At 35.1% G+C, this 13,911-nt stretch overlaps 1 protein-coding gene across 3 annotated transcripts in view; it reads right to left on the bottom strand.

The window, feature by feature from the left end:
* Positions 1-13,911, bottom strand: part of DMTF1 (cyclin D binding myb like transcription factor 1) — a 45,901-nt gene that overhangs the window by 17,760 nt on the left and 14,230 nt on the right. For all 3 annotated transcript variants that reach the window (XM_004431301.3, XM_014788145.2, XM_087446233.1), the window contains 3 exons: positions 8,622-8,716; positions 4,924-5,038; positions 3,913-3,989 (listed from right to left, as the gene is read on the bottom strand). In XM_004431301.3, the coding sequence (XP_004431358.2) occupies positions 3,913-3,989; positions 4,924-5,038; positions 8,622-8,716 (287 nt within the window). The remainder of the gene's footprint in view (positions 1-3,912; positions 3,990-4,923; positions 5,039-8,621; positions 8,717-13,911) is intronic.

Here is a 13,911-nt window from a genome sequence, read left to right as displayed (position 1 = left end):
CACCAGGACCAGATGACTTTATAGGTAAATCCTACCAAACAATCAAGAGAAACATAATTCTGATTTTAAACTATTCTAGAGGAAAGAAAAAAGGGGGGACACTTCCTCATTCATTTTATTAGGCTAGCATAACCTCAATAGCAAAATCAGACAAGAACTGTTTCAGAAAAGAATTTTTAGGCCAAGCTCATTCATTAACATAGATCCCCCAAATCCTTAAACTATTTTAGAACACTGAACCCAGCAATGTATAAAAAGGTTAATAATCAATGCAAAGAGTGAGCTTATTCCAGGAATACAAGTTTGTGTTAATTTCAGAAAAATTATTACTGTAATTAATTGTATGAGTAGATTTTTGGGAAAAAACCGTAAAATCTCAGTAGGTGTGGAAAGAGCATTCATAAAATTCAACATTCATATATAACACTCCTAGCGAGTTAGGATTTGCTGATAAGCTGATAAAAGAAAAATATATAAAAAGTATAAAGATTAGAAAAATCATTTACAGATGTTATATATGTAGCAACCCAGAAATTTATGAACCAACTATCTGATTTACAAGAGTATTTATTTAGCAAGGCTGCTGGTTACAAAATCAATATATAAAGTCACTGGCATTTCTATACAAAGCTCATAAAAATCTTTAAAAGTTCTCATTTACAATAGCGTCAAAATTAAAAGCATTATGACTAAATCTTCGGAAAGTTATGCAGTCCTTTATGGAGGAAAACATAAAACTAAAAAAGACATTAAAGAGGAACTAACTAAAATGGAGAGCTATAAAATGTTCTTCAATAGTAAGATGGAATATTGTAAACATGTTAATTCCTCTCAAATTGATGTACAGTTTCAATGCAGTCCCAATAAAAATTTCAAGTTTTTTCCATTCTCTGCAAACTGATTCTAAATTTATAATGAAAGAAGAAAGGGCCAAGAAGAGCCAAGACATTCATGAAGAGACTTGCCCCATCAGATATTGGGACTTCTGAAGGCAGTGCTGTACCGATGCAGGTATCAACAAACAGAACCTAGGAACAAATTAGAAAACCTAGAAACAAATTTGTGGAAGCTTGATTTAGGACAGAATGGACATTGTAGACCGGAAAAAGATTGACATTTCATAATGCTGCTGGGATGACTGTCATCCACACAAAACAAAACTAAAAAACCCCAACAACATTGAAACCCTATCTCACAACCATAGGAAAAAAATCAGTGTGAAAGGCAAAACTGTAAAACTTTTATAGGACAATATATGACAATATCTTTATGCCCTTAAGGCAGAGCAGGATTTCTTAAATAAGCATGCGAAACATAAAAGTAAAAAGATGATTAATTTTTATATTGAAATTAAGAATCTCTCTTCATCAAAAGACACCTAGAAAGAAGGAAATGACAGGCCACTAAATTGGGACAAGGTATCTATAACACAAATAACCAGAAAACCACTAGTCTCCAACATACCTTAAGAACATCTAGAAAAATGAAAAAGAAAATCCCATAGAAAAATTGATGAGAAGATACACCAACAGGAATTTCAAAGAGAAAACAAATGGCTAATAAGCATATAAAAATATGTAATCAGAGAAATACAAATTAAAGCCATAATAAAATACCATTCACACTCACATTCACACTCACACCAGATTTGTACAAATTAATAGCAAAAATCTAAACAGAACCCAAATGACCATTAACTGTAGAATGGGTAACTTACAGTATATATATTTGCACAATGAAATACAGTTAAACATACCAACAGGGGATGGATCTCAAAACATAATATTGAACAAAAGAAGCCAGTTACAGAATACCCAGAGAATGAACTTATTTATATAAATTTCAAAAAAAGGTAAAATTACACTGATAGGCATTTGAATGGATGAAACTTCACAGTAAACAGTTTCTAAATTTTAGACTCTTTTCTAAAATTATGCAGTTTCAATTCCACAAATAATTAAACCTAAATATTGACAAGCTCCTATATGCAAGGCACTATGTTGTAGGATGACCATATAGTGAGATAAGAAAATTCTGCTTTTTTTTTTGTGCTTGTGGCAGTTACTTTCATTTATCTTTTTACCCAAAATATGGGATATGACATCTAATTAATTTGTTTAAAAATCGCTCCACAATGTTCTTGAAGAGCACCACATAATAAAAACCACGGTCAAAAATCAAAATCAAACAAATTATCTTTTTCCAGGATCAGTATATCTTTTCGGACATTTACTTTTTCTGCCAATCCTACCATCATTCTCCCAATCATCCAAAGTAAAAACTCTTAAGTGATTCCAACTCCTCATTTTCCTTCTTTCCCAAATCAAGTCATCACGCTTCCTTAGAGACTAGTTGCTTATCTGCCCTTTCCTTGCCAATTCTATTTCTACCACCGTAGTGAAAAGTTCTTATTACTCTCATCTGGTCAACCGAAACAGTCATCTAAAATATCTCCAATTTTAGTCACGTTCCAGCCCTTTAATCATAAAGTTGGCAGGGCCCTTGGAAATCATCTACTCCAATCCCACAGACAAGAAACCAGCTTCTTCATTCCCAAAGTTCAGTATTCTTACCACTCGTTACTGCTTTATCTAAACCTGTAGCATTTTTCCAGTTTTAACTAAAGTGTGTGTAACCAGTGGACAACTTCAACACACTTCTGGATACATTCTCAGTGATCACTGTATTTCTGTTTCTCTTATAACAATTAGCTTGGTGGGAAGGATCTTTATTCATTAATAAAGAATTAAAGTTATTTATTCTTTATACTTTACAAAGCTTAGTTTGGGAAGAGAGCAGCTTAAATTAAGCTTAAGAATGTGGACATTCTAGGCAGCAATGTATTTACAATAGTGAAAAATTATAAACAATCTAAGTATCAAACAATGTGGAATGGTTAAATAGAGACTGTACACCTCTCATTCCCAAACAACGCTAATGGTCTACATTTCTAACATGCACTATTTGACTCTAACTCCATTACGAGGATGGTCAGCAAGTCTCTGGAAAGATTTCCTTGAGAAGAGCACAGATCTACTCCACCGATCTCTCACCTAAGTTATCAGTTTTTCTCATTTCCAACAGGACAGAGTCTAATTCTTTGGCCCGGACTTCCAAGCCCAGTTTCCAGAGGTTAATTATCTCAGTTCAAGTTAAAAGGGTTAATTTAACGTGCTCTGGGTTGATCTCTGACTCCTTGGTGCTCAGCATTTACTCATGCTGATCCCTCCAGCCCTATTCTAGCCTAGGTTATACCCCTTTAAGACTCAGCTCAAATCCTTGGTCTTCCAAATATTTTCCATAACTGTCTTAACCCCGAGAATAAATTCTTTCTTCTCTGATCTCATGCAGAATTCACAACATGGATCAATCACATGGTGCAAAGCCTTGCATCATTCTTCACCTGTTTTCAGCATTCCCAAACGGATTGTTGGCTTTTCAAAAGCAAAGACTATGTGTTAAGGCAACTCATATCTCCAGGCCTCAAACATACTGTGTACAACAGACATTTAATGAAGCAGATGACTGAGCTAACAACATGTAAGCCTTAATATGAAAATGAACTAAATTTTTCTTTTTATTTGAAGGGAAGGACTAGTGTGATGTCATAAATTCATTCAAAGAGGAAGATGCATATCTTAGGCTTTAGACAATGTAAACTTAAACTTGAATTTATAAAACGACAGGGCTTAATAAGATTTTGTCTAAACTTCAGGATGTTAACTAAAGCAATAAAGCTACTTTAAACTGAGAATTCAAGATTTGTTTAAAAATATACTACAGTCATACATCTGAGGATTATTAAGCCACATATGAGCCAATCATCCATTACAAAAATTAATGAAAAGTTTTGACATTTTTGCAATTGGCAATGAAGAAATTAGCGAAATAAAAAAATACGCCATAAGATACCTTCAGATAGCGTTCAATATTGTTCATCAAAATATCAATTTCTTCTTTGGACCACATCCCCTGCTTCCATTTGTGTCCTTTAAAAGAAAATAAGTAATGTTATAGAAAATGTTATTCCTTGAGAGAAATAAAATATTATTGATGTGCTTTGTGATTAAATAAATTATGTCAGAATAAAATGTAGCTAATTTACTTTGTCCAGCGTCTGAAATCAGAACGATCCCCAGGTAAAGTTGCTTTTGTAACCTCTGGTTTTTAAGAAGAATACATCTGACTCTACTAAATAAAGACAATGATAAGTAAAAGATTCAAAAAATATTACTTCCTCTCAGTTACATCTCTTATCCTTTCAGCAGTATGGGACTGCTAAAAAGACTCATAAAAATTATAAAAATCAAATCATGCTCAAAACTTTCTGAAAAACTTCTCCAATGAAAATAAATTTTATGGGCAAAAGAAAATGTACAAATGATTCTAGGACAAGGGCAATGTAATAAATTGGATACTAAGTGAGTAATATATTCTTAATAAGTATTTACTGTATAGTAGCTGCAAACAATGTACTTACTTTTACTTCCTTTCCTTACTTCTGAGTGGCATATACACAACCCCCACTTTCTTGTAGCAGCTTCCTAGCAATCCTTATGAGCATAGCAGCACTATAAACACCATGTTACTTTAAGTCTCTAAGCTGCTTATGAGACCAAAGTTAGATCTTTGAAAAGGCTTGGCTTCCTACTCCCATAAGCAATAATCGTATTGTCTTTTAAAAGCCACCAAAGTGCATCTGTTTATAATCTACTTCATATCACAGAAATAATGATCAATTATTGAAAAACAAATGTCGATTTCATGGTCTCATTCAGAGCCCAATTTAATTCAATTAGAAAAGCTCAATTACTCTAAGTACTCAATCACCATTATGAAGGTCTAACTCCGAATCCTGATGACTAGGAGCTCTTCTGACCTCCATTTTTTCCAACAGACACTAAAATTCACAGTATATCTTACCTTTGTTAGTCAGAGAATCCTTATCTTCTTTAGTTGTAAACCATGCTTGGCTAACAGCTGAAACTTCCTCATTACCCAAGGGAGATATTTCATCTAGTTGCTCATTCTGTAGAATCTTGAAAAGGTAAAAGTAAAAAAAGTAGCAGCTTGATTTAATACCCAACCTGATTCATCTTTCTTTGTAATGCTAAGCATTATAAAACTCTAATAAAATAATATGGAATTCACTTGTTTTAGATGTAGTAAAAATATATTCAATTTATAGAAAGTTTCTTGCTGTTTTTATTCTGGCAGTACGAAAACAAAATTATCTGCATTAACAAAATATGACCTTCATTTAAGCTGATAACTCTGTACTAGTGGCTTAAATTCTATAGAATATTGGCTAAGATTCCATTAAGTATTTAAATCAATATAGGATATCAAAATCCATTTGTATATTTATATATGTAAAATGAGCTTATACATACAATAAAATGAAAACAGTAGGGTTGAGTGTTATGATTGTTAATGTCCTCACAGGTAGTTTGCTGCCTAAATATACAGTCACCTGTAATGTAATCTCCTGCTAAATTTAAAAGATTAACAGGATAAGTCAAAACACATTATTGCAAATTCATGGTCTGCTTATCGTTTACTGACAACTTTGTTTAAGCCAACCTCTAGAGCCTATTCCTACCTTATTAATGTACCTTCTCAAAGAACTGTATGGTACTATTTTTTTTTATGATTATTATTGCAACTAAAGCAGTCTTTACTGAGAAATGTGTAGTTAAAAAATAACAGCTTTACTGAAATATAATTCACATACCATAAGATTCACCCTTTAGAGTATAAAATTCAGTCGCTTTTCGTATATTTATGCAACTATCATCGGGTACATTTTCAATTACAGACATACCTAATCTAAGTAAATTCTGCAGGAACGAAGCCACTTCTAAGAGAGTTGGCCTTGGGCTAAAGAGAGCTATAGTGTAAGTGAGGAAGATTTGGCAGCAGGTATGAGCCTATCACAGGTACACCATGATAAGAGGAGAGTCACATGCCTAGTGACCACTCAACTGAGTGCAGTCTCTGGACTGGATCAACTACTAAGCTACGTCACTGGCTGGAGGTAAGCTCTAATGAAGATTGGACTTTTCTTGAATAAGGAGAAACTGATTTTTTAATTTCAAGAGGGACTGAAACCAATCTCACTTGGAAAGAGAGCAGCAGTCAGTGAACAACAAAAGCACAACGAGGAGAAAAGCCATGCTTCTATTATCACTTACTTTATTTTTATATCTGGTGGTAATGAATATATTGTATTTATGAAAATGTTTTTTTTAAATGCATAGGCAAAAAGCTAGAAATTACTGAACAAGTCTGAAACGTTTTGTAACCCAATATTCACGCGTCATACATTTTAGATTTTTTTCCTTTAATGACCAAGAGGACTTTATAAAGCTGAGACTTGAGACAGACCAGACAGGTGATGTCTAAGGCCTCTTGTATTCTGAAGATTGCAATTCTCTAAGATTTGACACAGGAGCTATTCTTCAAGGGTGATACAGAGAGCTACCATAAGACCTTGATACATAAAACACCCACTTTTAAGAAATGTAACGTAGAAAAAGGTCTCCCGAGACGATGATCTCTTATATTAATCAGTTGCTGAAAAGAATAAAACCACCATTTCCCAAAGTGAGTTTAAATATACAGCAAAGCCCACTCTATGAACCTTAGGAATAAAGCTGTCACGCTGATTAATTGCTATCTTTGGGCAAACACTTACTGCCTTATGGCGCAAATATTCCTGATGAAGAGTTGCAATTATTACTTAAATCATATGTTAAACATGTAAACAGCCATCAAATGAAGCAAATAATTATTAAACCTTACCAATAATATTCAACACTGTCAATTACAAATGAACCAAATGAGTATAGCAGAAGACTTAGGTACCTTAAAGGGTATCTATCTATACCTAGTATATAGATATTAATTAGTTTTTTATAGTATATTACCCCCATTTTTTACTACTATATACATAACTCCTTTTAAATTACGCAGGCTTTATTTAGGAGGCTGTTGCTTTATGAATGAAGCCTTTATAAGTTGTAGAGTTTCATGTCTATAGTATATACAGGCTTAGAAACCGAAAAATAAATATTTCACCCATTGAATATTTCTTGCAACCACAAAGTATTGTATATATTGGGAAAAATTTTAATTCCTAATTATTTTTCAAGCTAGTCTCATCACTGGAAAGAGACATAATACATTAATTACTGAACTATGTGAAATAGCTACACCTGGCTTGACAAAAAAGGACACAGCAAAAAGCAGACTATTTCTGAACTTTTAACTATGCTGACTTTCACTCACAAGCTAATGTTAGTCTTATTAAACAAATATTAGAAATTATTAAAAGTTTTTCATTTACTAAAATGGTAATAACAAACCAAGAGGCTAATGTTCAATTATACTCATTAACTCTCTGGAAATAACCCAAACAAAAGCACCCTATAACTTGTCTAACTAACATTGCCACTGTTCGGTCTTATAACTAGGTTGTAAACCAAATCGCACATATATATACATATTTATTTTTACTGTGCTGAAAATGGAACGGAAGTGAGACTGCATAGTCTTTGAACCTGAAATGAATTTGACAAGCCCCATTTTGAAGACAAGATGTGCTCTATTGCTTCAGAGGACTTGGAAAAAATTCCTGTCCAAATCACCCACTGAAATCCAAGGGCAGATTATGAGGATCTCCAGCCTGTCTGAAGCACATCAGAGACTCACTTCTCTGGAAATCTGTCATTCTGGAATGAAGTTCCCTATTGCAAAAGGTTCACAATGCACCTACCTGAGATATCCTTAGTCCTTGATGTTACATATCAACCTGTAACTATTATACTTCTTAACTGAAAAAGGGTCATTGTGATGCTTCACATAAGGAAAATAATGGTACGATGTCTCTACTATCTACTTCAAAAATATTTTATTAAATGAAGAGATGAAGCAAAAGGACAATCTAAAAAGAAAGGCACAATCAGCCAGAAATAAATTTATATGTACCACAGATTTTAGCTTCAGGCTATCCAAGAAAGCAATGAATACTTTTGGCAGAAATAACTTATATGAGACAATTAAAGTTCACATAAGAGGAGAAAAGAAAGGCTGATTATTATCCAGCCTCTTAACATATGGTAAAATATATCTAGTCCTACAGGCACCAAAAGGAACTACCATAACTACAACTATTCTAATTAAAAAATCTACTTGAAATGACTAGTTTCCATTCACATTAGAACAGACAACGCATGTAGCCTTTCTAAATCAGTCACTACGGATAACTGCCAGGGAAAACTTACCTTAAAAAGCTTTATATCCCAATCAATATCTTATATAACCGGTAAGATAAAATTTAAAGTTATTTAACAGCTCTAGTGAGATCACGCCACGTAGATAAAGAATGCACATGCATCATCTATGTGAACCACTCCACAGGGAATGAATTCTAAAATTCTATCTTTGCTTACAATTCTAAGACTCATGTGTATGGGGACTGGAAGCCTGAATGAAGCAGTAAGTCTTACCTCAATTTTGTGGTTGCTATTTTGTCAGACACAATGTATTCTCATCATTTTATCACCTAAGGTATGTGTAAAGGATAATCCTCTTGTAGCCAGTAAAAAGACTTACTATACCTGGATCTGTGTCACAGTTCCCTCAGTAATCTCATCATCTGCCACCTCTGTGGTTGCGGTCATGGTCACCTCAAAGCTCTGATCATTTTCTGAAACTTCAAGAAAAAGAACAGTTCAACTCCAGAATAATAATGGCAGGTTCTAATTATTTAAAAAAATCCATGGAAAAAATCCATGACCATCTGATTTCCTAACACATTCCCTTCCAATACATGTGTATATACATATTTGCTTAACAAATATTTATTGTGTACCTAACACGTAGTAGGTATTTCTCTGGGTGATAGGAAGACAGCAGTGAGCAAAAGAAACAAAAATTCTGCCTTGATGGGGCTTATTTTTCAGTGGAGAAGACACAAAATGAACACGGTATTATGCTAGACGGTGAAAAGTAGTAAGGAAAAAAATAAACCAAGAAAGGGAATGTGTTGCGGGTGGGACAGCATGTTTTAAATTTTAGATAGGAAGCCAAGAAAAGTAACTTAAGACTTGGAACAAAGTGATAAGGGAGCCAGTCATGCAGGGAGTCAGTCATGCTCTGAGGAGGGGCACCTCATTCAGAAGGAAAACCAAGTGCAAGGCTCTGAGATGGGGGCACGCCTGGACAGTCCATAGGAACAGCAAGGAGGATAGTGTGGCCAGAGCAGAATGAACGAGAACAGTAAGATATTGTGTGGGGACGTGTAAAGACTTTGGCTTTAACTCTCAGATGGGAAACCACTGAAAGAATTTAGAGTAGAGGAGTGATATAATCTGACTTTTATTTTAACAGGATCACTCTGGCTGCTAGGGGAAGAGAGCCTGAAGGGCGATAAGGGCTGGAGTGAGATCAGTTAAGAAGCTAATTCAATAATCTGGATAAGAGATGTCAGTGGCTTGGAATAGAGTGAAGGCAAGTAAGGGTGAGGAGACGCATCTCAAATTGTGGACATATTTTGATGGTAGAGCCAATAGGATTTGCAGATAAACCAAATATGAAAGAAACTGAAAGTCAAGAATGATACTAAAGTTTTTTTTATCTGAGCTACTGGAAGACTGTACTTGCCATTAATGAGATGGGGAAGATTGCAGAAGAAGCAAATTTAAGAATTTAGGAAGTTTCAGGAGCTCAGTTTTAAACTATATTAGTTTGAGGTACCTTCTAAACATCTAGAGTTAAGAGAAGTCTGGACTGGAATAAATCTGGGAGTCATCACCAGAGACAGAATTTAAAACCGTAAGGTCTAGGGAGTAAAAAACAGAAAACAGAAGTAGTTTAAGAACTGAGCTCTGGGGCACTCCACATTTAGAGGTTAGGAGACGTACACAAGGCAGCATAAGAGACTGAGAAGGAATGGACAGAAAGGTAGAAGAAAACTAGAAGAATATGTTCCCTGGGAGCCAAGTGACAAAATGTTTCGGGGAGGAGGGAGCGATAAATACTGTCAAAAACTGTGATAGATCAAGTAAGACCAAGACTAAAAAAAAGTCACCCTTGGATTTACCAACAAGGTCTCTGGAGACCTGGGAAGAACAGTTTTGGTGAGGTGATAGAGGTAAAAGCCTGACTGGAGTGGTTTAAGGAAGAATGTTAGAAGAAGAAATGGAGGCAGTACAGGCAGTTCTTTCAAGGTATTCTGCTCTAAAGGGAAGTAGAGAAATTGGATGGAGCCAAAAGTGGGCTAACGGGACTTTTTATTTTAAAGAAGAAATTAAGGTATGTTTGTAACGCTACTAGGAACGATCCAGTAGACAATGAAAAATTGATGACTGAGAACAGACAGGCAAGAATTGCTGAAATAATGTCCCTGAGTAGGCAAAAAGGATGGGATCTAGTGAATTGAAAGGATGGAGAAAAGACAGAATATATGGACATATTTACATGTGGGTGTGTATTTATGGTAGTGGAAACTTGTAGAAATTATTTTCTGGCTACTTCAATTTTCTCAGTACAGTAGGAACCAAGGTTACCAGTTGAGAGTAAAAAAGGTGGAGGAAGTATTGGAGGTTTCAGGATGTATGAAACAGTCATCTCAGAGTGGGAGAAAGAACACTAGAAAAGTATGGTGTGACTGGCAGGCAACATTACAAGCCCACTTCAAGTTGATGATCATGAACTAAAAGTGAGACCAGTAAGCTTGCTTGTGCTATTTTTCTCTAGCTGTACCGGTACAGACATTAATAGGCAGATAGATTTACCAGGGTTGTGGTTTCACCAAAGAACAATGAACTGAGGGAAGGAAAAAAGGATTTGAAGGTAAATGCAAGACAGTGATTATCATGATTAACCATGAAGCTGAAACTGGGTAAGGAGGGAACAAAGGATATAAGTGGAGAAGGAACAATGAAAAAATGGTAAGATCAATGGGTCCCAGTGGGGTAAAGGATTGCAGGAGTTAAAAACTATTAGAGGAAGTCAGCTGGAAAGATAAGAAGTAGCCATAAGAAAACAAAGTGTGAAGTAGATCACAAATGGATTCCAGTTAATAGGGAACAGCAAGGGTCGTAATAGGAGTGATAAATGAGGCAGTGTAGAGAACAAAAGGAATAAGAGACTAAGATATTGCAATAATCATCTAAATGAAAAATAACCAAGAGATATAACTATGAATAGGGAATAGAGTAAATGCGGTAGACGACTGCAAAAAGAACTGGTCAGTAAGTGATCTAGATTGATTAACATGAGAGTTAAGAGGATGTTTAAGGCTCAGACAGATAAATTTTTTTTTTTTTTTGTGAGGAAGATCAGCCCTGAGCTAACATCCATGCTAATCCTCCTTTTTTCGCTGAGGAAGACCGGCTCTGAGCTAACATCTATTGCCAATCCTCCTCCTTTTTTTCCCCAAAGCCCCAGTACATAGTTGTATGTCATAGTTGCACATCCTTCTAGTTGCTGTATGTGAGACGTGGCCTCAGCATGGCCGGAGAAGTGGTGCATCGGTGCGTGCCCGGGATCTGAACCCGGGCCACCAGCAGCGAAGTGCGTGCGCTTAACCGCTAAGCCACGGGGCTGGCCCACAGACAGATAAATTTTCTCAGCTTTATAAAGCATGTAAAGAAAACCAGAATATTAAAATTAAATTTAAAAGTTAAATCTTTAGAAACTAATATTCACCTCCAGGAAGTCGAATCCACGAAGGCAAATGACTTGCCCATTCAATCAGTCCCAGACGCTGGTGACTGATATAGAACTTCATGCTTTTATGTGGCTTTTTTTAAATGTAGAAACTTTCCTAAGTTGATTTTATCAACATAATTTTTTACAAATCCAGGGAACATGTAAATATTTCAAGCCTGCTTTTGATAAATTCAGTCTTATAAAAATTAGGCTCCAGAATGCCCTCCATACATGATGATGCTATAACTCAGCCTCAAGCAGCTATTATGTCAACACAGCCATATTATCTTAACCAGTTAAGTGAATGAGAGTGTGAAGGATTCAGTCTAACACCACAAAACAGAACGAAATATCAAGTGTAGTTTGAACCTACGATCATGTTCAAGGCACTCACTTTAACCAAATGAATAAACCAATCATAATTTATATCAAGATAATCACTCAAAAACTCTGGCTTAATAAAATAAATAAGTCCTAGGGATGTAATGTACAGCACGGTGACTATAGTTAACAATACTGTATCATATATTTGAAAGTGGTTAAGAGTACACCTCATCACAAGAAAAACAAATTTTTAACTATGTGTGGTGATGGGTGTTAATTAGATTTATTGTAGTGATCATTTTGCAATACATACATACACCAAATCATTATGTTGTACACCTGAAACTAATATAATGTCACATGTCAATTATATCTGAATAAAAAATAAATTCCAGTTTAGAAAGTGTCCATATAGGATTGCATCTGTACAGATAGGCCAACCAAGTTTTAAAACTGAATCACAATATAATGATAGTCAAATTAGGAAAGAGTTTTAAAAATCATATGAATCATCATTAGGAGAAAAGATCATTTAATTAGAAATACATTATGGTTGTATATGCCACAAATGGAACCAATATTAGCAATACTAACATTAACAGTTTTTCAATGAAGTCTCATAGTAAACTGATATAAAATGGTTTCTTTTTCTTTCAATTTAATAAGCAATTAACTCTAAATAATAGTACATATCTAACTTGGTGAAGACATGATTTTCCACGATAAAAAACTAGTCTTAGTTTTTCTCCACTGGATGAAGATGTGATTTTGCTTGATGCTGAATGCAAAATAAAAGTTCTCAGATATGGCAAGACTCTCCTTTGCGCAGGGTGCCTCCACCAGCCTTGTGCCCCAACCCCATCGCCATGGACTAAGACATCTACTCCAGCTTTGTGGAGCCACCACAGTTCAACAAGATTTCATATTCTTTGCCAAGCAAATCAGAAATACAATCTAACATTATAGTCAGCGTGTTGTAGTCTTTCGCCAACAGTATTCCACCCAAAATACTATACCTCCCTAGGATCCAGTCTACTGTAAATGATCTTGGAATATAAAACACAGTAAGAAATTTTTTTAGTGAGATAAACTAATCAGGCTTCTACGTAAGGTCCATTTAGCCATATATCATATGAATAGGCAGTATAGCTTTAGGGTTGAGAGTATGAACTACAAGAACCAGAATGCCTGGGTATGACCTTGGACAAGTTATTACAGCTCTCTGTGCCTTGTTCCCTCATTTGTAAAATAGGGATAATAACAATACCTACTCCAGAGTGTGCTTTCTAAATGAGGGAGAATATGATTCTTGGAGGGGAGGTGGAAAAAAATCTTATTCTCTTTATTAACAAAGCAAGTTCATACATACAGTTATTAAAAAAACCCACACAGTATATTCATGGCATTAAAATTTCATGGGGTAGAGCATTATAAGGAAAAATATGCCTAAAAAGGCTCCTCGGGGCAGGGGAGGCAATCATAAAAAAAAAAGTTGAGATGATTAAATTAGACAATATATGTAAAAGCATTTATAGCCATACCTGGCAAATAAATAAGCATTCTTTAAGTATTAGTTAAAAGGAGGTTTTTTGACTAAATGAAGAGAAAAATAAGTCTATCTTGAAATGCCAATTCAATCTCTCGCAAGCTAAAATTTGATTTCAAAAGGGAACTCCGTGGTCTTTTCTTTTAAAAGTTATTTATTTATTTTTTTTTGTGAGGAAGATCAGCCCTGAGCTAACATCCATGCCAATCCTCCTCTTTTTGCTGAGGAAGACTGGCCCTGAGCTAACATCTGGGCCCATCCTCCTCCACTTTATGTGGGACGCCGCCACAGCATGGCCTGACAACTAGTGCGTCAGTACACGC

Source organism: Ceratotherium simum, chromosome 1, assembly GCF_057802395.1.
Source record: "Ceratotherium simum simum isolate JZ-2026a chromosome 1, ASM5780239v1, whole genome shotgun sequence".
NCBI classification, from domain to species: domain Eukaryota; kingdom Metazoa; phylum Chordata; class Mammalia; order Perissodactyla; family Rhinocerotidae; genus Ceratotherium; species Ceratotherium simum.
The sequence above is the reverse complement of the archived record's forward strand: the minus strand, read 5'-3'. Positions and strand labels throughout refer to the sequence as shown.